At 30.2% G+C, this 27,432-nt stretch overlaps 4 protein-coding genes across 4 annotated transcripts; 2 read left to right on the top strand and 2 right to left on the bottom strand.

The window, feature by feature from the left end:
- PCOAH_00051410 (Reticulocyte-binding protein 3) lies at window positions 1-8,522 on the top strand (the record flags this gene model as incomplete). The annotated part of the gene is made up of 2 exons (XM_020061923.1): window positions 1-55; window positions 226-8,522. 2 exons carry the CDS (start codon window positions 1-3, stop codon window positions 8,520-8,522), a joined length of 8,352 nt encoding a protein of 2,783 aa, XP_019917766.1.
- Window positions 8,523-10,886: 2,364 nt separating this feature from the next.
- Window positions 10,887-17,272, bottom strand: PCOAH_00051400 (Tryptophan-rich antigen (Pv-fam-a); the record flags this gene model as incomplete). Its single annotated transcript, XM_020061922.1, has 4 exons — window positions 10,887-12,974; window positions 13,127-13,316; window positions 16,114-16,853; window positions 17,093-17,272. 4 exons carry the CDS (start codon window positions 17,270-17,272, stop codon window positions 10,887-10,889), a joined length of 3,198 nt encoding a protein of 1,065 aa, XP_019917650.1.
- A 2,742-nt stretch (window positions 17,273-20,014) lies between these two features.
- Window positions 20,015-21,583, bottom strand: PCOAH_00051390 (Pv-fam-d protein; the record flags this gene model as incomplete). The annotated part of the gene is made up of 2 exons (XM_020061921.1): window positions 20,015-21,193; window positions 21,400-21,583. The coding sequence occupies 2 exons, from the start codon at window positions 21,481-21,483 to the stop codon at window positions 20,015-20,017; spliced, it is 1,263 nt and encodes a 420-aa protein (XP_019917674.1).
- A 4,693-nt stretch (window positions 21,584-26,276) lies between these two features.
- On the top strand, window positions 26,277-26,991 carry PCOAH_00051380 (Uncharacterized protein; the record flags this gene model as incomplete). Its single annotated transcript, XM_020061920.1, has 2 exons — window positions 26,277-26,390; window positions 26,560-26,991. The coding sequence occupies 2 exons, from the start codon at window positions 26,277-26,279 to the stop codon at window positions 26,989-26,991; spliced, it is 546 nt and encodes a 181-aa protein (XP_019917792.1).
- Window positions 26,992-27,432: the final 441 nt, after the last annotated feature.

Genomic DNA, 27,432 nt, shown 5'->3' with positions numbered 1-27,432 from the left:
ATGAAGAGAAACGGATGGCGGAGAGCATCCTTCGGAGTTTTTCTCCTTCTTATAGGTACAATGTCACAAAAGAGGGTAGCAGTGGATTTTCATACACACATTGGCAGTTCGAATGGGTGGCAAATCGGCAGATTCATGTCCCCCCATTGGGGCTGATCTGTTTGGCATTATTATACATCCTATGCTAATCACCTCTTTTTGTTAACCCTTCCACACTTGTTGTAGGTGCAAGCTGGGAAAATGTCATAAACGAATCAAATAAACATAAAAAGGAAGAAACGAATTCTTCTGTTAATTCTTATTGGGGTAGTCAAAATGAGTCTGAATCCCCTAGAAGGAAAAAGAAAAATTTGCAAAAACATACTTTGTCCCCAGGAGAGGAGGGATATAGGAAGGATACCACACCCGGCGGTAAGAATGGAAACGAATCCGGGTTATTTAAGAAGAAAGCACTTATACATGTAAGAGATAGCAAATTTAGAAGGGAACCATCGCGGTATGCGTATATTAAAAGTAACGGTGAAGACAATTTGGATAAACATCCTAGTAGTGCTGAGGAGGAAGCAAAGAATGAGCGTAATGAAAGTCCCAGTTCCTTTTTACAAAAGACGAACGTTCCCATTGTGGACAAAGTTTTAGATTACTTCGAAATTGTAAATGAAAAAGGGGAGTTAGTCTTTTCGTTGGAGTCATACTATGTGGATATATACACGTGCAAAGAAATTGTGCGTTTTATAAACCATAAGACGATAACCAATTCTAGCGGTAACTATGGAGACCATGATGGGGAGGACGAAGAAGATAAAGATATAAGCTATAATTCTGGGTCAGGGATAGATTCCAAGGTAAAAAATTTGTATTATTATATGAAAATCTCCAAGTTGCATTGCTTCCTTAAAAAAACTGAGCTACTAAACAAAATAAATAGTTTAGAGTACGCAGAGATAGAAGTTAACAAGCAGGTATCAACAGCAAAGAGCTCCCCTGCATATAAATTACTCATAGATGACTATGTAAAATGCTTAAAAGAAAGTAGTGAAGTAACTGTTAAGCATGAGATAGAGGATGCTAAGGAAAACATCGAAAAAGAATATGGAAATAAATATTGTCCTGAGAAGTGCAATTCGGACGTCTATTTGGAAAGTGTACGCTCATACCTATCGTATGTGAAAAAGAATGCCGACATTTTGTACAATTCTAATATTAGCGAAGCGGAGGAATTTTTAAAATCTGGAACAAGCATTGTTAGTATTATAGAGAAAGAAATAAGATCAAATAATGTCATAAGTTCTATAAAGTTCGTACTAAGTGAAATTAATAGCATAATAAATAATTACAATTATCACAAAAAAAATATAGAAAAGTCTATCGATAATATAGAGGAGCATGAAAAAAATGATAAATCTATCGCCTTTGATAAAAAAACGTTGGTAGAGAAAAGTTTTGACTTGGCAAAGAACATGTCCGTGTACAAATATAACAATAAGATGTTCAAGAGGATGAAAGATTTGTACGATTTTAAGAGAACTAAATGTAAGACACTATTTAGTTTTTTAGCAGAAAAGTTAAAGGATAAGCTTAACTCCTTTGCTGAGTCGACAACATATGAGGAAAAGTACAAGTCGATAAGTGAAGACTGGGAATATATTTGGAACGATGTGAACAATGAGTACAAGGAAATTATGGCCAAGATAGAAAATTATGAAGGTAATGAAAATTTAGAAGTTATGATGGTCATAAGTAAGGTTAAGGGAAATCTAGCAAAATATAAAGATCTTATAGACAAGCTAGAGGGCTTATTTAATATCATAAAATCGAAGCATGAAATTGTCATTTCAGCGAAATCACTAATTGGGGAACAAAAGAATGAGTTCAAAAGAGATGAAAAGGGAGAGTATAAATTCGATGATCTCATAAAATTAATGGAAGAAATAAGTAGAAATATTAACACGGTGAATACAAACGCCGATATTATAAATAAGACATACACCGACATTAAATTAGTAGAAAAAAAAATTGAAACGTTAGTTACCTCCATTGAGGAGTACATGAAAGAAATGGACGCTTTAAAGGCTAAGGAATCAACTAACACTCATATTAAAAAAGAAATGGAGACGAAAATGCTGTTTATAATGGAAAATATTAACAACTTAAAGAAAATACTTTCCCTGGAAGAAAAAGCAAACGAGAATATTGCGCAAATTGATGAATTAATTAAGGGAACATCATTAGATATGAACGGAATTATAGATAAAAAAAAAGACGCTCATGATAAAATAAAAATGATTATTAAAGATTTACATGAAGGCAATTTAAAGGATTTTGCGGAAAAAATGTCTCTAAATGTGGACAACTATAGAAATTCTATCAGGCACAGTAGTTCTACGGCCGATCTGGATGGCGTGCTAGAAAAGGTAAAAGGTGATTATGAGAAAATGGTATCTATCAAATCAGATAAAATATCAGAATCCTTGCAGAATATAACGAACCTGCTCAAAACTATCTCAGACATCAAGGAAGAAATCTTAAAAATCCAATTCGAAGATATGAATGAAAAATTAACAAAATCGTTAGAGCAACTTAAGAGTTTTTACGACAAATTAAAAGTTAGCAGAGCAGAGTACGCAGCGGGGAAAGGGAAGATTGAAGAATACAAAACGATTATACTAAAAGGGGAAAATGAATTTTTTAACAAAGAGTATGATAAGGATGATGATATGTTAGAAGTGAAAGATGCTTACACAAATTTCCTCACGCATAAGGAGAATTTCCTCAAGAACAGAAGTAAAGTGTTCGATGAATTCCATATAGCGAAAGAGGCCCTAAAGACAGCTAGAATTTATCTTCTATCCTATGTAAATGTGCCGGAACAATATAACATTATCAATGGGAAAGAAAATAATAAGTATAACGAGTTAGTAAAAGAAATTAATGACAAAGCAATCGATAAGAAATTGTTAGAGTACGAAGAAGAATTCAACAATAACAATAAATTATCCGATAGCATGATAAAAGAAGTGGAACAATTAAATAAAAATTTGTGTAACCTGAAAATTTTAAACAGGTCTATTAAAGATTGCAACACTGATAGCAATACAATCGAAGAATTAATTAGGAAGTATAATTCACTAAAGGAAGGAATTATTTCCGAAAGAAACGAAATAGAAAAAGATAATTTCATGGAAGAACATGCAAAGGCAAATTTAAAACAAAAATTTAACGAGGCAGAGATCAATCAGGGTAGAAAATTGGATGACAATAATTTGAAGAACTTAAAGACACAAATGACGAATATTCTCGATTTTTACAAAAGTTCAAAGGAAAAATATAAAGACTTAAACGAAACAGACCTGAAGACAATAAGAGAAAATAAAGACTGGAAAAGCGCTAAGGAATTGATAAACTCTCTTAATGTCGAATACGAAATATTGAAAAAGCAAGTGGATGGTCTGATCAGCAGCAAAAACAGTGAAATTATAAAATGGATAAGTAACAGAATAGTGGACAAAAATAAAGAAATAAATGAGAACGTGGATAAATACGTAAATTCGTTGGATGAAATTATTGCAAAATCTAAGTCTCCCATTTTTGTCAAAGATATTAATCACTACAAAAATGGTCAGAATAAAGAAAACGCAAGTAAATTTAATGCAGAAGTGGAAGCTCTTGTTGTGAAGATCGGAACACAAAAGGAAATATTGAACAAAATTAAAACAAATTCTAACCAATACTTGGCAGAAGCAAATGCAAATAAAAGTGAAAATATAGAATTCAAGGCCAAGGAGAAGGCCATGAAAGAAGTTTTCGAAAAAATTAAAGGCGCATCAGAAGAACTAAATAACAAACTAAAGGAAATACATACACTGAAAGATTTACAGAATATAGAATTAAAATTTGAGAAAAACGAAATTCACGTTATGGTTAATGAGATTACCACCGAGCAGAAAAAGTCTGAGCATGAAATGGAAGAAATCAATTCATATAAAAATGCCATAGATGAAATGAAGAAGGAAAAATCGGGAGAAGAGTCTCTGGATCCCCCTTTATTTGTATATACTGAATTTTACGAAAAAGCGGTAAGCAGTCATAATACTGTCAAAGAACTTTTTAGCGCGACTACGGAGTTAAAAGGAAAGTGTGAAAATAGTGAGAGTATTAACGAAATTAAAGACATTAAAAAGCAAATTGGTGGTTATTTGAGAGACATTTTAACAAATAATAGCATTTTGCATGGAGCGCTGGCAGATATTAAAAATATGAAGGAAATGATGCTGAATGTGAATATTCAAGAAATTGTGCGTCTTGTGGAGAAGGATGTGACAGAAGTGGAAAAATATTCCACGTTGGTAAAAAGTGAGCAGGACAAATCAGATGCCCTAATTAAAAAAATAGATAAATATTTCACAGATGCAACGAGCTTAAAAACGGAAATGAATGAAAATTTATCCATCAAACGAATCGATGAAATTATGAAGGAAATTATGAAATATAAGGACGAAATAGCACACCGGGAAGATGAAATGAATACGTATTTGAAGAACTCCAGAGAGTACAATGATAATGCCTCCCTGTATTACCGCAACGCAAATAGTAGAAAGGATAGGCTACAATATTTGAAGGATAAGGGGAAACAAGCTGTACCGGAGATTGATATGGATAAAGTAAGTGTGAGTGTACAGAAATGTATGACCCTAGCAAAGGAAGCTGAAGAGAGTGAAAAAATAATAAAACAACAAGGTAATAAATATGGGGAATATGAAGAAAAAATGAACATTCTCCTAAATGAAGTTTCCGTTTTGCAAATAAAAATCATGTATGCAAAGGGAAAGGACCAGGCCACGAATATCATTAAAGAAATCGAACAACTGCATGCAGGCATTGAAAAAAAACTTAATGAATCTGAAGGAAAATTAGAAAAGTGTAAGGGGGAATCCCAAATGGATGAAAAAACATATATATTGAACAATGAAAAATCGAAGACAGCATACATAAATATGAAATTAAATTTAGAACTAGTCGAGTCTAATTTAAGCCAGATAAAAAATGTAAAAAAAAGTGTGAATAACATTTTAACCAAATCGACAGATTTAAATAAATCCATATTAGAGGTGTCTATAATTGAAGGGGATAATTCCCTTGATGTGCTGAAAAATGAAGAAGCGCATTATATACAATATTTGAAAAATATTGAAAATGAGAAAAAGCTCATGACGGATGAAAAGAGCAACACCGATGTGATAAACGAAAATGTCCTTAAAATAGAAAATGAATTGAAGAAATGTAAAAAAAATTACGAAGAAGGCATTTTGGAAAAAGCTAAAGAGACGGCTGACGAAAAGAAAAAACTTCTTGAGTCAACTAGGGAGTCGTTAAATTCGCTGGAGACATATTTTACCGAAAGGTTTAATGAAACATATTTGAAAGTATACAACATTAAGGATAAATTTATAGGTCATCGAAAGAGCATGGAAGAGTTATTTGAGGATTTTGGCAAGTCGTACAAAGTAATCGAAACGAATGCTGCAAAGGTTGCAGAAGGAACGGTAAAGCATGATGAAGCTAGAAAACTAAGGGAGGAAGCACAAAAGGAACAAATAAATATTAACAATAAGGAAGAAATTGCAAAAACGAATTTGAACAAAATCAAGCAACATGAATTTATGAACTTTCTATTTCATACAAGGGAACATGTGGATAAAATTAGGAAAGCATGTGAAGAAGAAAATGCCAAAATGGGCACAGGATATGAAGATATTAAAAAAATCATTACAAAAATTCGAAAATTAAAAGACGAGAAGAAAACATTCGAAACCTTAAATACAGCAAAGGAGAAATATAACGAAATAAAAAGAATCTCAGGGCAGTGTAATAAGAATGAGGCACATAATGCCTTTGGGAAAATGATAAGAGCGTCTAATTTTATGGGGATAAAAATATTAACAAGCTTAGGATCCGAGTTGAGCCCCGACATGCACCTAGAAACCACTTCACAAACTAATCCAACGTTAAATTTTGAATCGGAGGTAGAAATAAAGTCGGAAAATGATGCCAAATTAGATGCTTACAAAAACCTACAGTTGACGTATGGATATATACAAAAAATATTTAAAGATTCAGAGGAGACAGACAGGAAACAAGAAGAAATCGATGGGTGGATAAGGGAAGGGAACAATAAAAGTCACGACATAAAATCATCTAATGAATTAAAAACTAAAATTAATTACACAAAATATAAAGCAAGCAATACCTTAGATAAAATTACTGACGCTTTGGGGAAGTATGATGAATTGAAAGCTATCACCTGCAGCATCGAGAACGATAACAAAATTATGGAGCACTCAGAATTTACAAAATTGAAGGAGTTGAGTGATGCCTACAATGGGAAGAAGAAGGAACAAGTATTCGAGTCGGAGATCAACCGAGTAAATGAAGAATTTCAAGGTATCACGAAAAATATAGAGAATTTAGAGAAGCAATTTGAAACAGTACAAAAAGGAGAATCGCCCAGCGAAAAAATTAACGAGGAAAACTCCTCACTTACAGAAATTAATGAAAAAATAGATAGCATAAATAGCAGAATTACAACAATTATGACTAGTCTTAATGAGTTGCTAACAGAAGGGAAGACATGTGAGAAATCGTCTTATGCTTCCCTAATTGGAAATATAAATGCCAAAATTTCGAGTGACATAAGATTAATAAATGACCAGAAGGAGAATGCGGAAAAGAATGTAGAATATATTGAGAAAAATTCGAAATTGGTCAATGATGATATTCGTGCATTAAATGAATACTTTGATACGAACAGGATAAATAATTACCAGTTCTCAAATTTGGATGAAGGAATTAAACACTCTGATGATTTAAACGCAAAGGAAAAAGAAGCAAAAGAAATAGTTAAAGATATAGAAAAAGAATTCATAGACGTAAGACTTGAGGTAGAAATGGATTCCTTATATAGCAGTAAAGAAAAAATTATGGAACATTACAACAAACTGAAAGATAAAATAAAGAGCATTAACGACGTTTGCAAAAATATCAATTTGGTGAAATTGAAAGAAGTGGAAAGTAACTCAGATAAATATTTAGAAATAGCAGGGAAATTTGAAAATGTGCTAAATACTCAAGCAACAAGATTGTTGGACAATCACAGGGTGCTACAAGATATCGAAAAAAAATTAACAAAAAATGAAGGGGAATTGAAAGGTATCAGTAGGACGTACACACTAGAGTCCATCCAAAAGTTTAACAATGTGTGTAAGAATATTGAGACCAATATGCAGAATCTGCGTGAAGTAGAGCAATCGAATAACAGTGAAGATAAACAGGTAAATGCCTGTAGGGAAAATGTTTCCCATCTTATATACAGAGGAGAGACTTTGTTGACCGATTTGAATGATCACGATGTAGGAACGCATGGTGCGACGAAAGAATTAACTGATGATGCAACAATAGGGTACATTACAAATATTAAAGGAAAAGTAAATAATACCATAGAAGCATTTAAAAAGGTGTTAGAACGCATTCAACAAAACAAATCGCAGACACAGAAAAATGAAGGTCTAAATAAAGGCATATACGAAATATGGAAAAGAGCTAATGCAATTAAGGAAAACTTCTCGGAAAATTTTCCAGAAAATCATAACTACTTTCATCTGGGGGATTATCTAAAGGATATAAAAGACATTTTGAACGGAATAGTTGGAGGCGCCAACATAGAGGAATATATCGAAAAGATTTCTCAGAATATTCAGCAACAAATAAACTATACACTAAGTCATCGTAGCGAGGAATCTATTTTAGAAGCCAAAAGAAATATTGAATCCTATAATGAAAAGGCAAGCGAAATGCTACAATCTATGATCGCTGCTGAAGATAAAATTTTAATAAAGAAAAAAGACATGGATAATATATTCAGTATTATATCCGAAAATATGAAGAACCGTGTGTATATAAATACGAAAGAATATATTAACGAGGTGGATAATATAGTTAGTAAGTTAAAAGTGGATATACATAAGTTGGAAAATTTTATAAATAATACACAACTGATAATAGAGCAGTTAGGGGAAGGTAACTTCATGACTGAGAATGCTTCTCGTGATGAAGTTGCTGAAGAGTTAAATGATAACGAAAATCAGCGTGAACGAAATGATATAAGTAGAGATTCAAAAGGAGATTCTTCTAATAGCTCTTTGCATGATGTGTATGGATTGAGAGAAAGTAATAAAACTGATGGCAACTATTCTTATGACAATGAGGAAAATGAATCTCATGATGAAAATAATTATTCGGGCAGAAAAACCTCAGGAGAGACTTTTAGATATGCTGCAGGAATTGCGGTAGCATTTGTTATTTGTTCAACTGCTGGATTCACAATTTTTACATCTAACAATGATGAAGCAGGAGAAGAAGATTTCGGAACAGATAAGGGGAACATTGAGTGGGATATATATTCAAATAAACGAGAAGAGGAGGAAATTATTGAAGTTACCTTTGACGAAAGTGAACAATACCTATGAATAAAAGGGGGAGAAGTTCATACAAAAAAGAAGAAAAAAAAAAAAAACATGCATATGTCGCTCTTTCGTATATTTATAATGTTTCAATCAGAATTTGATATTTAAATACATTGGAAGGTTTCGAACAGTCAGCGGGGAGTACAATTCATAAGCAGAAGAATGACCGCTGCTGCATTTTGCGTTTAGCGAAAGTACTGTGTGACTAATTTAGACATGTGTGCAGGGGCACACCTGTGGGTTTTTTTGAAATTTTTTAATTGATCTATTCTTCTTTCATAGCAAATTTTTATAAGTTGCTTCGTTGATGGGTATTATTATGAGGCATAAGAGTTGCAATGCTTCAAGCATTTGTATTTTTTTTGTTACAATTTCATTATCTTTTTTTGTTTTAACATGCACTATGCAGTTTTATGCTTTTCCGGTTGCTCTTTTGCAGCACGCCGGACATTTTTGATCTTATTTTTATTTTTTTTTTTTGTTATTTAAATATCGAAATTTATTATACTTAGCAAAAGATTAGCACAATAGCGCAAACATTCAAAATAATAAAGAAGGGTTATTTTGTTCGCCCTTATAACTCGTAAGGAATAGTACAAAATTGTGCGTTCATAATTGAGCCTCTTCTGCTTTAACCTTTTTTTATTATTTTATTTGCCGTACGTACATATATACATTATATATATGTTATATGCACAAGCAATTTCTCGATATTTTTGGCTGCCTTAACAATTAAGGCAAATGATTAAAAAGAGGGGCAGCTCCTCATATTTCTACCAGTGCCGTTTATTCGAGTAGAAGTTTCTAAATCTTTATATAATGGGACAAGGACGGTGAATAATAGGGCTGCTGCATGGTCTTGTACTGTAGGAGTGCCATACACTACACGTTTATGTTTTTTATGTTCGGTTGTTCACCTTGAGGGGGACCTTATCAAGTAGGCGCATTGCACGTATAAATAAATATACACATGTATATATATATGCATATACACTTGTACATTATATACATTTGGACAGTTTGTTTTCACTGAGAAAGCGGCCTTTCATTTGTTCACAATTTAAATTTCTTCAATGTAGTTAAAAGTCTTAATATTATAAATACTGCTTCTATTTAATAAACGCGTGTATATCAACTAAACGGTTTATCATAAATATAAGGTAATTCATGTAAAATATAAGACATTATTTTTCATGTAAAAAAGAATACATTTACTGAATCGGAAGGAAAATAAAGAAGCAATCAGACATACAAGTATAAAAATATATAAATATGGAAATATAAGAATAAATATATTTTCAAGTGTTATTCTTAATGCAGAAGATTATATACCTAAACGTTGAGTGGTAAATAAACCATCATGCATTAAAATGATTAAATCGTTGAACCATTGAAATGATTTTTTTTTTTTTTTTTTTTAAAAATAATTCATATATGTATAATACATATGTATATGTGTACACTGTTACTGGACGTGGAAGAAAGCACCATCATTTATCATTTTTAAAATTTAAAGGTTACGCTAAATTATTCATTTAAAGTAGTAATAATAAGAATAACTTTATTAAAAATTAAAATAGACGTTCACATGACCTTGTATTGAAAAATATACATTCAAATTAAAGGTGAATCTTTTAAATGATGCATTTCAAGTGATGGCGTAAAATGGTACGCCAAAATAAATGCGCAGTAGGGAAGTTCAAAAAAAAAAAAGAAATGGAAAAAGTTTCGTTTATTGTAAACCCCATACTACTAAAAATGGGAATTTATACCAATTAATTAGCTAATCAGAGAAACTAATATATAAAAATTTTATAAACAAACATTATAGAAATTCAAATAATTATGTTTATTTGCTGTACAGATTGACGATGTATAAAAGACATCTTTTCAAAAACAAAAAAAAGAAAAATTTTAATAATTTTAGGGAGATTTATTTTCCCAATATTGAAAACATACTCTATGAACAAACAATAAAAAAAGATTAAGGGAATATCTATTTTAATATATGCACATATGTGAAAATACAGAAAAATTCTTAAAATAATTCCCTTTAATGTTTTATTAACATTAATATACTAGTTGGCAATTTAAGAATGGCGTTTTAATTTTTCGCCTTCAAATAATTTTCCTTTTACTTTTCCCTATGATATTCATCTTTATGGGGAAATACGAATACATTTTAATAAGGAAAATTGGAAAATTACAATTTTTTTTTTTTGGAGGGCCCTGGCACTTGTTCATGATCTTCTGTTAATTTATGAGCCTATTCTTCAGTAATAGTGAGAAAAGGATATTCCAAATTAACAATACATGATAAGGTGATAACTTTTTTTTTTTTTATTAAAGTTTTGATTGGATCGAATATCAATATGAAGACGATGCCCTTCGGGAAAGTACATCTCGTCTCTCTATAATCCATGAATTCCACTGCTTCCTGTTGATCCATGTGTTTATAAAGTTTTCCATCCAATCGTTAAATAATAATCGTTTTTCATTTTTCCATTTTATCCATTTACCGGTTTTACTTTTTGAAATTAACTTTTCTTTTGATTGAACCCAACTGTCCCATTCTGACTTTTCTCTTTCGATCCTGTTTTTCCATGTTAAATATTTTTTTCTTTTTTTTTTTTGTAGCCACAGGGTCAAATTGCTATTTTGCCATTCTTCCCAATATTCATGTTCATCAATTTTCCATTCATTCATTACCCAATTAGAATTCTTTAAGGATTTCCATTGGAACCAGTCATAGTTAACCCATTCATTCAATTTACTTTCATGATCTTCTACCCACTTAATCCAATCATTTTCCATTAGTCTTTTTCCAACTGTTCTTATCCATGTTTTCCAGTCATTTGGATCCCACATTAGATATTTTTTGTAAAGATTAGTATTATATTCTATATCAAAATTGTGGTTGTAATTCATCCACTTAGTTTCCATTTCTGTTATCCATGTTTGAAGGTCTTTTTCTTTTTCTTTCATCCAGTCGTCTGTTTTGGTTTCCAGACCAATAAAGAAAAAATGCCACTGTTCTTCTAACTGACGCATCCATTTATTCCATTCATTAACTTTCCATTCTTCTGTTAGTTCGTTTTTATCTGATTTATCAAAATTTACACCTTTATCACCGCTTTCTTTATCTTTTGGAATTACATTTTTTAGGTTTAGGATTTTTTTCCCTTTATCTGGATTTATTCCGGCACTCGTTTCCTGTGTCGTATTTATTAATTCTTCATTTGTCTTGCCCTTCGTTTGTTCGTTTTTTTTGAGGTTCTCTTGCCCCGATGTTTCACGCTTAGGAACCCCCGTCGTATCGCGCTTTGCTACTCCGCTGGCATCACTTTTCGCTACTGCGCTGGTAGCACTTTTAACTACTGAGCTGGTAGCACTTTTCGCTACTACGTTGGCATCACTTTTCGATACTGCACTGGCATCACTTTTCACTACTGCACTGGCATCACTTTTCGCTACTACGTTGGCATCACTTTTCACTACCGCACTGGCATCACTTTTCGATACTTCACTGGCATCACTTTTCGATACTGCACTGGCATCACTTTTCGATACTGCACTGGCATCACTTTTCACCACTGACCTGGTAGCACTTTTCACTACTGTGCCGGTTGCTTGTTTCGATGGTCCAATCTTTTCCCATTTTGTTAGTCCACCCGTTTCATGTTTCGATGGTCCACCCTTTTTAAGTTTTAATTCTTCACCTGTTCCTGACTTCGATTGTCCTTTTGTGTCACGTTCTATTGTCACATGTTCGTCTCGTTTTACTTCTTCGTTTGTGTTTCCATCTTTTTCATTTTTTTTTTCTATTATATTTTCTTTTACGTCGTTATCGGCGGTTCCTTCTTTATTGGCATCTTGGGTATTTTTCATAGATTTCTCCTCAGTTTTTTCTATGATCATATCTTCATCATTTTCCTTTGTAGAACTATCTTTTGGCTCATCTTCCGGTGTGTTTTCCAAGCCAACCTTAGGAAGACTGTCGTTTGATCCTTCACTTTCCATATCACTGTTAACATTTGTCATGGAACTATCACTTAATCCTTTTTCCATAGAATCATTTTGGTTTTTATCCTGCTCTTCACTGTCATCCTTGCAATCGTGAAATTCATCTGCATCATTTTTGCCATCAACGTCGTCCTCCTCATCATAATCATCATCATTCTCATCATCAGGGTCGTCACCATGTTTATGACCATAACATGAATTTATTGAAATATCCTGTGTCGCATATCGTTGAACATTTTGGACACCTTCGTGGGTACTTTTCAATTTTCTAATTATTACTCCTAGAATGGTATCAAGCACATTCAATATGTAGAACTTACACGTTTTCAGGTGTCCTCTAACCATATTCTTAAATTCTTCCATCGATTCTTTTCCATTATTTAAGTCATACTTCGTAAGCATCCAAATTTCTTCTGCATGTTGAAGCATTGACTGAGAATGGTTTAAAAAAAAACAAAAATGCGCTTTTTAGATCAATTGGAAAGGGCAAAATGGATTGGAAGTATGCCCATGTGTATATGCTGCATATGTAGACGATGTAATTATACATAAAAAAAATTGTCTGTGCACCTCTTTCAACTTACTGGATAATAAGCCCTTACTAGAATCCTAGTGGACAGAAAAAAAAGGATGATATATATGCAAGCAAGAAAAATATTTTCTTTTGCAAGTAAAAATAGGTTGTCATTTTTATCTGCCCCTAACGACGAAGCGACATTATTTGCACTATATTCTTGTACATCCTGAAGCTGCTCCATATTTCTGTATATTTTTCTTAGTCGAAGGGGAAGGCTTCCTCAGCAAAATGAATTCGCAGTATGTTTGGATGCAATTTGCAATCCTCTTTGTAGATTTTTTCATATTGCTTGTATCAAATTTTATTCGTGGGAGGAAATATTATAAGTGCATTCTTTTCTAATATGTTCTAGAAAAATGAGAAAATAAATACCTCTGAAATTGTAACTGTCAAATGTCTTGATAATTCCTATTTCGTTTAAGCTTATGTTATATCGCAGAATGAACACTGCACAGCGTGTACGATTTGAATGAATTATTTATAGTAAACATCTTCCTTCGGTTTTGCACTCGTTTGGATGAAAGACAAACATTAAACGATAAAAAAAAAAACTTTTGTTTACCAAAACTTTGTTAGTGTACCATTTATTATTTATGTACAGAGATGTACAATCTTCATGACATCAATGCACTGTTTTGGTCAAAACGATTTATGCTCCCCTTCGTTTTAAAAGAAATTTTATAAATGCATTGGGGCAGAGGAAGCATCAACAGATTTATAAATGATTAGGCATTTACATACTTACATATATATGTATATGTATATATATACAGGTACATATAAAAATACGTATATCTCAATTTTATCTGTACGGCTAACATAATGCATAAAAAATTCCCGTCTTCGTAAAAATCTTCATGAATTCAGGAATATTTTTATCTATATTTGCGCAGAAATAGGACGCATTTTTCGCATTCGCGGGTGAATCATATTCGATGGTAAATATATTTTAATAATTCCTCGAAAAAACAATGTAGAATTCTAATATTTATGGACTAATCTTCCTTGTGGCAAAAAGTGCTGAAAGAAGAATTATAAAAAATAATTATTTATAACATAAATTATTTAAACATTCATTAAAAAATAATCATGAAGGAAGAAAAAAAAAAAAATAAAGATATAAATTTGAAAAAAAAAAAAAAAAAAAGGACGGGGGGCATAGTGTTTAATAATACACGTATATACATTAACGTGCGCATATATGTAGCATTTTATTTATGTTTATCAAGAGTATTTTTGAAAGTATTGATAAACTTAATCACAGAGTTTTTCTAACTTCCTAATTTTTCATCATTTTAAAACATGTACAAGATAATTTGTCTGTGGTTTATATTAATTGATGTATTTATCATTTATTTGTTTACTTATTTACATGTCAATTTCTTTTTTTTCTTTTTAATTTTAATAAATGTAAAATTTCTTTCTGCTAAAAATACTCAAAAAGTGGAATTTATTTTTAGTATATATAAATAATGAACACTTTATAAGGAAATTAGTTCAAATGAAAGTAAAAATGCCATGTGAACGATTTTTTTCCTTCCTTTTCTTTTTCTTTCTTGTTCTTGTTCTAGTTCTTTTTTCCCCTTGTTTTTACGACTTTATTGTTATATAATTATTTCGAGGAATGAAAAGAAAGGAATAGACATAATTTTTTTATAGACATTTTATTGGATCATTATGAAGATATCATTTTTTAGCATTGTATATTATTAGACCAGTGATAGGTTCTTTGCCACTTATGAAAATAATAAATAAAGTGGATGTTACATTTGATTAAGCCCATTTTTGTACGTAAATAAGCATACGAATTTGTACGGAATGAAATCATTAAGCGTAAAAGCATCTTATAGACATTATTCTATATGGTTCCAAAAATTAAAAGAAACGTAGGATTATATTAATTCCGTAGTAGGAGATAATTTTAAAAGGGCAAAATAATAATTCGGAAATTGGAGGAAGCAAATGAATAGGGAGGAAAGTGTTTCAACGAAATAGAATAATAATTAAATATAACTGGGAATAATAACAGGATACATAATCTAACACCTTTAATGAATGATTAATATGAGAGGCAATTATTATTAGCCGAAGAAATAAATGGACAGATAAAATTTAATGGATATATATTATTATTTGGTACTTTCTAAGTAGCTGCATCGTCATTGTCTAATTAATTATGTGATTTTGCTTTCAAATGTAATTCACTCCACCAAGGGGGGTGGTTATCAATATATGTTTTGTTACTACGGCTATTTTGTTCTATTATATTATACTCTATCACATTCCACTTTATTCCGAGGCACAGGAAATAGAAGTGAACGCTTATATTTTCTATACCCTTTAAACCGTTATGGCAACATTCTTGTAAATATGACTCTACACGCACAGGTAAAATTTATATATTTAATGGAAAAAGTAGAGAATTCGATCTTATTTTAATCTTATTAAATAAAATGTGCAATAAAAAAAAAAATAAAAAATAAATAATTATTAAGAAAAATACAATTTTTCTATACCAAAAAAATTTCATGTAAGACAAATTCAACCATAAAACAGAACGTATGTAACATAATTAAACGTAAGTGGCAAAATAACAAAACGATATAAGTACATGTGGGTTCCTATTTTATACAGAAAACTCATTTTCAGCTTATATTTTAGAACATAAATTTATCCTTCTGATCGGCTACTGATGGTTTTCTTAACTTTCTGCATAAAAAAGGTTCATGATGGGACAATAGTGTAAATGCTACATGGATTATCATATCATAATAAATCTACAAAAATGAATATTATAATGCATTCAAATTGGCATATTTCCATTCATGTTCATACATATGTGTTTACGTATTAATAAAAATGCTATTTTGATGGGAAAAAAGAAAAAAATAAAATAAAAAATAGAAGCGTTTTCATAATGTCACAATTTCATCTTCGTAATGTTTCTGCGTAGGAAGCGCTTTCACTTTTCCCTCTTTCATCCAGACCTTCCACTTTTTTTCTTCTATCCACTTGCTGATAAATGATTCCATCCAACTGTTAAACAAATCTTCTTTACTATCATTCCATTTCTTCCATTGCTGGCACTCAGTGCTTTGATAAAATTCATATTTTTGGGCAACCCATTCTTTCCACTGTTCTTTTTCTCTGTATAACCTTCTATTCCATTTATTCCAGTTATTTTCTGCCCTTTCAAATAATGGTTCGGGTAAGGTCAAACTTTTATATTTGTGCCAATAGTCAAATTCTTTACGTCTCCAATCTTTTAACAACCAGGTGCGAATTTTATCGTTCTTCCATTCTTCCCATTTTTTTATAATCCACGCATTATAATGAGAATAATTTTCACCCATCCATTTATGGAAACTCATTTCCATCATTTCTTTACCGTCGCTTTTAATCCAGTTTTCCCATTGCTTTTCATTCCAATTCTTTGAATTCTTTAAAATATTCGATTCAAATTCTGTTTCTATATTTGCGTTATAATGTGTCCATTTATTTTGCATAGTATCTAGAAATTCATTCCATTCTTTATCTTTTTCACCAAACCATGTCTTCTTTTGATTCTCCAGAGACGCATTGAAATAATTCCAGTCTGTTTGCAGTTTCGTAAACCAGTTACTCCATGCGTATTTTTTCAATTCTTCTGACTTCTCAATTAGTCCTTGTTCAAGGGCGATTTCTTTGTAGGTTTCTTTATCTTCCGGGGTCTCTTGTATTTCTTCATTTCTTTTCTACAAGGTGATAAGTACAGTTGTTTACAAAGTATATTGCTACGTAGGCAGCTAAGAAGAAATTACCACACCTCCTTTTTTTTAGCATGTAAATATGAATAAGCATATACAGGCACATATATTTATATGGTTTACACAAAGAAGGCGCTAGATTCTTTATCTTTGCGCACAATTTGTCATTTTTCGCACTAATTTTTTCATTTTTTTGCTTTTTGATATACTCCTTTATTTTTCTTTACCTGTGGGAGACGATTTATGAAAAGGAGAACAGCTGCCAGGGTAAATAAGATGACATATATATACGGAGAAACAGAATTCGGATCAATTTGTGGCAATAGTTTTTCCTTGCTTATGCTTATTGCATTTTTAAGCCGTTCTTGTAAGGGGCTCATAAAAGATATGTACTGACTTAAATCCATGATGCTTAAAGTTTAATAAAAAAAAAGAAAGTTCATAACACGTTCGGCAAAAACAAAATCAAATAAAGCGAATAAGATACTACTAAACTGAATACAATAAAACGAATGGGTGGAAAAGTATAATAGTTGGGGATGGGTTATACAATTAAATGGAGCTACATTTATATTTGTGCAAGTATTCCAAGTCCCCTCGCATTTTTAAATATTCTTATAGAAGAACTAAGGCTAACCCTAATTTGAAAAATGGGCATTATACAATTCACATAAATTCGTTAGTGAAATATATCCTGGCGCAAACAAAAAACTATTAAATATTTATATATGTATAATATATAATATAAAAAAAAATGATGTCGAAAAATTGAACGACACAAAACGGGCACGATAAAGCCGTGAAAGATCTCAGTTGATGGAAACTCTTTCGCCCTTATAATAAAATGATCTTCTGAAAAAATTTACTTAAAGTGTTTTTATAAGGCACAAAAGTTGTCGTTACTACTATTTATTTAACCATTTCCATTACAGAAGCATAATTCTTTTTTCACAATAATTTAACGCCCCATTTTCTGCAAAAGAATTTGCTTTGAAAAAGGGAAAATAAGTAGGTAAGGAGTATATAATAACTTTCTTATTATTTTGCATTAAAAATATACATATATACATATATCGGTACAAATTCTGCATGCGTGCTCGATATATAAAAATAATCCATTTTTATAATATAGTATATTTTTCCTTAGATTCTATAAAAAAATTAGTACAGTTTCTCATCCATTTAAGTAGCTACATATAATAATATATTTTTATTCGCGCGTATTGAGAAAACTACTACATTTTCACCTTACTCGAAATACTTGTGTTTTCCCTTAAAATTTTATTTATTTTTAGACTTTCATTTTATATTTGAAAATTTTATTTTTTACTCTATCCAAAAAAGAGGAAGCTCTAAATTTATAGATAGCGCAATATAATGGAAAATATATCAAATGTGGTTTATGTTTCCCAGCATATGGAAGAAAATGGATTATGAAATATGTGGATAAAGTTTTGCACATATTAACCCAAATAAGTGTATCAGATTTATATGTTTAAAGTAAAAGCTGTTTTGTCATAATTTATAAAATGCTATCTGCACTATGTGGGGTTGCCATTTTTGTGGTTCATTTGGAATATCACTTTTTTTTTTTTTTTTTACATCCGTTTATACACCTCTTTACAACTTTGCTAAGACCTTCCGATCGGATTGCTAGGCTCCTTTATGCTCTTTATCTTTTTTTTTTTTTCTTTAGAACCTTTCTGATTATTTTTTAAAAAATGAGAATGAACAATATTTTATGCTCCTAATTTCTGAATACCACTAGGAATAGGTATTTGCTTGTTCTATTTTATAAAAGGAAGAAAAGGAATTTTATTTGAATGATTCTGTTTAAGACAAGGGGTGCATTATTCATTATAATTCATAGTACACTTTAAGGAAAAGTGGAAATTTCTCTTTTTTATAGTCCACAGTTTGTAAGCAAAATCTTGTTATTCAACAAATTATAATAAATATATTTTTCGAATGGTACAAAGGGGATTTTTTTTTAAATATAATATATATCTAAGATAGCGCATTTCTGCGGCCATTTTGTTTAGGTAGAAATATATGTGTAAATTGAAATATAATAAAATGGTTAAATGGTGAAAGAAAGTAAAGAGAAAAAAGAACGAAAGATTTACTATAACTTGAACCGCGTAAAATGGTAGAAAGAAAGAATCGTACACTACCCCCCCCCAATTTAGTCATTATTAAATTGGCTTGAGGTAAATGTATAGGGCAAATTGTGTAAGGCCCTAAAAGAAATATCTGTCTGTTTAAAAAAACGACGAACTTGTTAACATTACCTCTGTAGTAATTCTATATCGATATAGACAATACTTTTCTTATGGTAGAAGAAAAAAGGAAGGAATTTAAAGCCAAAAATGTAATTCAAGGTTTGTACATTTAGCGAAATGTATTCAAGCTAATTAGTTAGTTATAAATGGGTGCAGTGCAAAAAGAGGAGGATCAAAATGCACCCGTTTGTAACTGTTTCTTTTATTACACTTTAACAAGAACTTAATTATATTTCATTTAGCAAAGATAATAATTAAGCATAATTAATAATATAACCATATTCCTAAATAAAGCACCATGCAACAATAACGATATATACATACTTTTTAACAGAATGGTAGTTGTCTACTGTCATGTAAATATTTCATTAGAACTCTTCACAAATGATCTGAACTCGTAAAGAGTTCTTACGAATTAATACAAATATACAGAAAAAAAAAAGTAATAATAATAAATACATATATATAATATATATATATTAATAAATAAATAAATAAATAAAAGAAGAATAAGAATGAAATGAAGAAACAATAAGATATTCAAACAGCGCAATCTCTTAAACAATTATAAAAAATTAAAAATGTACATGAAAACATTGAAACGTAGAAAGAATCGAATGTAGACAGGGTGTGGATATAATACCATATGACTTCCTGTCCATGTTCCTGTTTCTGTTGCCGTTACTCTTGCAGTAATGGCAGTAATGGCAATAATGGCAGTCATCGCCTTGTTCCTTTAAAGATTAAACAACGATCCAGCAATTTATGATCAATAGGTGTCAAACGTACAACACTATGAATAGGCATATAAAAAAATGTTCTCCTTACTCTTTGATTTGGCATAGTAATTTCGAAAGAGTGTTCAAATTATCCAATGTATCTTGAATTTTGGAGTGCTTCCATTTTTTGTTGTGCACTGTGCTGCATTAATTTTTGCTCGTCATAAACTGCATACATTTTATTTATACGTTTGCACTTCTTATATTTATACCATACATATATCATGGTCGCAATGAGAATCACAGATGTTACGACAACAGCAGGCATTATATTAAACAAGGCGAACACGCCCACAAAGAAAGCAATGGATATAACGGGGGAAAATATGTTTATTTTATCCTTAAGCATCTTTATTAATCCTTTATTTTTTTTTTGTTCGACGTGTTGGCCATCATAAGCACCAGTAGTACCTGTCATTATTCTTAATATTTCTGTTTCATACATTGCATCTACTTTTTTTATGAATTTAATAAAACCTTCTATCACGGATAGTGGGGCACTTTTGTTTATTTTTTTTTTTTGCAATACATGTTTGATTTCAAGTTCTTCTATTGGTGCGTTACTTTGCGAAAGTGGCATGTGAGTATTCAGAGTAACATCAAAGGTGTTAAAGTTATTAGGGGGGGGTTGGTAGGTTTCCAAATTCTGTTGATAAGGATGAGCTTGTCTATCATAATCATTGGATAAATATTCAGATACATGAGGACCCGATGTAAGGGCTGATTGATCACGAGAAGAGTGTCCACTATCCATGTAATAACCTCCTCCTGATGAGTAATCTCTATTTCCTGAATGTTTATCATAGTTTAATGAACCCAAATCACCCTTACGGCCACTCCCCTTTTTGTAATCATCATAGTCATCCGATCTTCCCCTTCCATAATCATTATAATGTTTACCAGCTCTCGTACCAGGGCCTGTTTCATAATACTCATTATTCCTATACGAATTGCCCGACATCCTTGGATAATCTCCCTCACACATTATTGCATTAAATTGTTTCTGTATATTTTCATCGTGTAGCATAGAATCGAAGCTACCCTGTAAATTATCTTCAGAGCATAATTCCTGAAATTTACTTTCAAAATGAGCATCCTTTACTGCACTGTTCATTCTTCTTGACATACTATGAAGTTCATCATCTTGATGGTAACCACCAGTTCCATATGTCACAGGTGTGTCATCTCTTGTTGAATAGAATGTGGTTTGGCTCAGTAATCTGTTGTTGCGCTTATAACATGATGAATTACATAAGGTGTCTGATGACTGAAAAATGAAACAATAACAAGGAAAAATGTCTTAGAGGAGTTTACTACGTATGTATTTATGTACACATAGGTCAGTAGACGCATGTGTGTATGTGTATTGCATTTACTTTTACATTTTAATATATTATTCATATAAAAAATGAAAGATAAGAAAGTTAAAAATGCATGTGTAAAAGTTTGTTTATGCTAATTATTGTATCCTACCTTATGGGCATATTGCGATGACCACACGAAGAGAGAATATGTAATAACTTTCATATAGGAAATCCTACTGTTGCTTTCCTTCATTTTTAATTTTTCGGAAATTTGTGAATTCTTTTTGTAATAAGATAAGAATACTTAGGTGACACATAAAATAATTAGTTCAATAGGATTATATATAATGTTAAATTCCATTTTCTATTCTTTCATAATTTTAGGGACCGTTTTTAAAAGGGCTTCACTTTTTTTCATCTTTTATAATACCTTAAATTAAATCTGAAACTTCAGTGTTTTTTTTTTTATTTGTTAAGCTACAAAGGGTTAAGGATGCAAAATGCACTAATTGTGTAATTTTAAGGAAAAAATTATTAATTATAATAACTATTTCTATACCCTTCACATTACAAAATATATTTATAAAAATATGAAATTTCACCCAGTATCATTAAGTGTAATTTTAAGTGTAATTTTTACTAAAATTTAATATATTTAAAAATAAATGAAAGCAATCTTCATTTAAATTAATGTATTTATTGTAAGTGAAATGAATATTTTATTTCTCGAAATAATGTAATTATAAAAATATGGAAAATATGAGAGAAACATTTTGATAAAAAATTCTTAGTTGCTAGAAAATTATTTTACTTTATACATACATACACACGTAAATATATATATAATTCCTATATTATTTTATGTGTACCTTTATGTGAAAACATCAAATAAAAAGGGGAAAGTTTCATGAATTTACATGTACATAAAAATTATTTCATTAAAAATAAGCAAAACTCCTTTTTATAATGCATTTTTTTCGGCGGAGTGAACAAAGTACTGCGTGAAACTTTTTTAAGTTATTATACACACGGAAGTGTGAAAAATAGTAATTTTTAAATTGAACTCTTGTGAAAAATAAAACCCATTTATAAACTGTTAAAAAGGTAAATTACGAGTTGAATGTAATTATGGGTAATTCGTGAAGCATTTGTAAATTTTCTTTTTAGTAGAAAAGTGCTACCGTTCGACTGAATCCATGGTGACTTGCAAAATTTACAATAAAGAAAAATTGTTGAATATATTCTTTCCGTTAAATGAAGTGCTAGTTCTGTGTTTTATTTGTAAGAAAATGATTAATTTATTTTTTCTTAAATAATCAAATTCTATGAAATATTCTTTCACGGAGTAGACAAAGAAAGAAAAAAAAAAGATTAGTTACGCACATCTGCGTTGATCGCCGTTTGCATATTTATCAAACCGTGCAAGCTTATCAAATTGGAAGACACCATTTCACGTAATATATATAGGTACCATTATACATATGCCAATGGGGGGGGAAGGCAATAGTTACTTATGTTAAAATATTTGATAAATAAATTGTAGCCATCTAAATCGACTTCTCTTTATTTATTACTCACATATTTGAATATACTTAAGGAATCACATTGGCAGATTTTCTCCCAATTTTCTTTAAATGAGGAACACAATAAAAGTTCAACATGTATAATATATGTGTGTAGGTACTTCCATATATGTTTGCACATTTACTTAAATTTCTAGATATATTTTTAAATAATCCCATATGGATTTTTTTCTTTTTTTTCTTTATCCCAATTTTGTTGCATACAACTAGCACATGTGACAGTTTTAAGGACTTGCTTTTTTAGTAACACATAAGAATTTTTTAAGTTAAACTAACATAGTACACAGTAATCCAATGTCTATAAACTTCATATTAGAATTAGCTAAATAAAAATAGGTAAACAAATTTTTGGATCATTACGCTGTACGAATTAAAGGAAAAAATAAAAGGGTACATTTTCGTCAGGAACAATAATATTCAGTGTGTAATACACTTAGGCGGTCATTCTTATTTTTTTTATTTAAACAGTTGTGACATGAAAAAAAAAAAAAAAAAAAAGCTTATTATATCAAAAGTAATTAAAATTAATGGACTTATTAATCTAAAAGTGGAGGGTTAATACTTTTATGCGAGATTGTGAATTTGTTCTTAGCAATATTATCTTTTTTTTTTTTTACAATTATTAAATGGTAAGCGTTAAGTTGATTAGCAAGTTATGTGGTGAGAAAATAACATATAATAAAGATAAGTGTAATCATTTGTATTTTAAGGATTTTTATATTATGTAACATTTGAGCTACTTGCTATGCAGTCATATGTACCATTTGAATGAACAGCGTGTTGTATTTATTTCTAAATTTGTATATTCATAGAAACGGTGCTGAGCCATTTGTTTAGCCATAGTATAACGAATTCCACTGGAATTCTTTTGTAATGCACTAGCGTGTAAAACCTATTTACTAGTAATCTAATGTCTAACTGTTGAATTAACTTCACTAGGTAAAATGTAAAAACATCATAACGATGCATTACTATATTAAATGTGTACGGAATCGTAAGGCTATAATGATCTAATATTTTATTTCAGGAAAAAATGATAAAAGAATAAATTATCCTTAAATCACTGGGTTACATTATTAATTGAATTATTTCTGCCTATATTGTATTAGCATCATATGCAGATGGATTAAGAATAATTTGTTACATCATTTTAAAAGATGTGCAGCTTGTTTATTTATATTTATTGGTGCCCCACCTAACATATATTTATTAGATTCTTCGGGAATCTGAAAAAGTAGGACCACTTTGGGGGGTTATACAAATAGTAGTTATTTTGTACCTTTCTATGTTTCTAAGAGGGTTGTAAAAGAACGTAAAAACTAATTTTAACATTACAACAAAATGTTAAAAGTATTTTTATATTTAAAACATTTCACTTAATGCGCAGCATAATATTATTACCCAAGCGCTTTCTTTGCAGTTCATTGATTGTATATATATAAATATATGTATATTAATTTTACTGATTAATAATTATTTGGGGTGAAGAGAACACCGATAACTTTCACGCACAATGGTGAAAATGCAGACGCAGCTACATTTTATTGAATTTCGATATCTTCCCGAGAAAGGTTAAAAATTAATTAGGCATAATAAATACGAACTAAAACGTATTGTTTTGAAACAAAATGAGCTGTTAATATCAATTTTATGTCAATGGAAACGTCTAAATATAAATGCATCAAAAGGTATTGGAGGAATTGCAGTTATTATGAATAAGAAACGTAACGGGTGTGTGATTTATTCTTAGGAAGTTACAACTGCAACGAGAAACCTTTCTTCTTTTTATAGAAATGGACCTATCTTTCTATGGGAACAAAAATATTAGTATCTATATATGAATTTATTTGTAAAAGGGAAGACATTCACTATAAGACAAAGCTTATACCCTTTTTTTCTGTTTTTTGAATCATATAGACATGAAGTAACAACATTTCGTTTTATTTCTACTTCTTATGTAAACGTTAATCCCTTTCTTTTTTCTACATAACTTGGAACGAGCGCACAAGTTCACAGTGCATACCCTTTTACTAGAACAATTTTTAAGTGGTAAAACGCAAATGAAAATATGTGGTAGAAACATTCAATTATATAATGTTTGCTCACTTTTTAGGGAGTTATCTGAATTTTCTCAATTGGTATATAATGCTAAGCAGCTAGCTTCAAAATGCTGCTAAAAATTTTTGTAATTTGTGGAATAGTAACATTTAGCACAATTTTTTCTCTAAAACATTTAATTTGGGGTAACAACATATTAGGGGAAACATTTTAAATACGTTTCTAAATTCTGGAATGTTTTAATGCTTTAATGATATATTCTGCTTATTACTATTTTCATGGTTAAATTGAAACGTTCAATAATTATGCAAATATTGTAAAAGATGAATGATTCATTCATGTGGCATTATTCTTTTTAAGTATATTTTTTTTCTTTCTATTTTGAATTTTTCTGGCATGATTTGTTTTTTTTACTTAAAAATCCTTTAGTTATTTTTTTTTATATAAAGATGAAATAAAAAGCTTCACTTGCGTGTTATTTATTTGCATGAACTTTTTGCGTAAATGAATTAGGAATTATCCCTTTCAAAATTACGTCCATATATTTTAATGCTTTTTTTACGTGAAAATATCTGATATATTTTGTTAACTTATGATGTAAATAAAAATATACATATAGCATAATAGTATTTATAATAAAAGATAGTATAAAATGATTATAAAAGCCCGCCATGGATGTACATGAAAGGTATAGTACGCAATAAAATATGCTATTCTAGGGCATAACGGCTTAAAACTTAGGTCCTCGTTATTATATAATTTTTATATGGATACCTTAATAAATGTTTTAATTACAAGTAGGACGTACGCGACGGTAGAGCGTAAAAAATAATTAAGACATAAAATAATAATGCATTACTCAAATTAAAATTAATGTTTTATATATAGCTACCACCATTTAAGTAACAACAAATGTGATTTGTTAAATATTATTTCAGAATTGCAGTTATATTTCTTGCTTCATCCTAATTTTTTTTTTTTTTTCATATTTTAATTTTAGTTTCAGTGTTTTTGAAAGAAATGTTCATTATATTTTTTTTCATTTAATGTACCGAAAATTGAAAGACTAAAGAATTTAATAATAATTATTATTGTCGGTTAAAATGCTAATATGTTTTGAAAAGTTACATATTTCTATATATAATTGAAAAATTATACGGTATTATTATTAAATCAGTTTATTACCATCTTCCATTCGTGTCTGCATTATTCCCATTTGTTCAACATTTCTGCATGCGCTTTATTAGAATAAAGCAAAGAATGTTGTAAAGAAAGTCATAATTTTTGTATATATGTATTTATATTTATTCATTTACTTATTTATATTTCTTTTTTAAAAAAAGAAGTATGCCTGTTGGACCAATATAATAAAAAATATCAATAGAGAAATTTTATTAAGCAAAAAATGGAAACCCAAAAGAATTGCCCAAAGAGGGGAAAAATAACGATGTCTAAATTTTACATGAAAATTTTTATTTTTGCCATATTAATTTGGACGCTACGTGGTCCCAGTAAAGGGGTAAGATGATTGAAATATGTGATGTCTTCAACTTCGTTTTTTTCATGTCTTTTGAGTAATATTAACACATGCCCATGAGAGGGATATTTATCTGCATTCGTAAGCTTAAACGAGTGAATATGTATATGTACATATATATATGTATGTGTGTATTTATTTATTTGTTTAGAATGTCGGTGAAGATTATTCTTATCAAAGTGAACCAAGAAAAACGTTAGATTTAAGGGATGGAAGAATATTAACTGGAGATGCAAGCAGTGGAATACGTTCCAGATGCGATAGTGAAAGCGCAAAAATGTCAAATACTGTGAAAAGCCAAAACCACAAAAGCGGAAAAACTAAATTTGATCGAGGGGCATCTTCTGGAAGTACTTATCAACCCATGGATGAAAAAGCCGCAGAATATAAGAAGCATCTTAAAGGAACAAGAAAAAATGTTAATGGCGCTAAAAGTAAATCTAACAAAACAAGAAAACATGATGTTTCTGTTACTCCTTTACTTTTTGCAAAATTGTTATTGAAGGACCCAGAAAAGGGAATTGATATATTAATGCTTTATACAGGTGGATTTTATAATTATGCACGTAATCGTTTTTTTTAAGTAAAACATATATGACGTACAGTCACCGACGGAATGTCATTCTATGAGAGTGATAACGTAAATTAAGTGCGGCATAAAAATAACGTTATATCCGATATTATATTCTACACGAATCTCGTATCATTATAAAGTCTTAAATTTAATATGCACAACGAGCTTAGTGTTAAAGAGTTCCTATACCTAACGTCGATGTTATTAATACATCTTAGATGTCCTTTTATTCTTCTTGGGTCATGCTCACTTATCCATACATTTTTAATGTTTAAAATATTTATGTATTGATTTGCAGATGTTTAAATGTGCATTTTTTTTTTTTTTTTTTTTTTTTTTTCTTAATTCCTTCATGTATAGGGATGAATATATATTTAGCTGCATACATGCAGGAGTATGCATAAATGCGTATAATGAATTATTATTATTATAGCTTATACATTTGTAAAA

This window comes from Plasmodium coatneyi, chromosome 14 (genome assembly GCF_001680005.1).
Source record: "Plasmodium coatneyi strain Hackeri chromosome 14, complete sequence".
Classification (NCBI taxonomy): Eukaryota; Apicomplexa; class Aconoidasida; order Haemosporida; family Plasmodiidae; genus Plasmodium; species Plasmodium coatneyi.
Note: the sequence above shows the minus strand (reverse complement) of the source record. Positions and strands in the feature narration are given on the sequence as shown.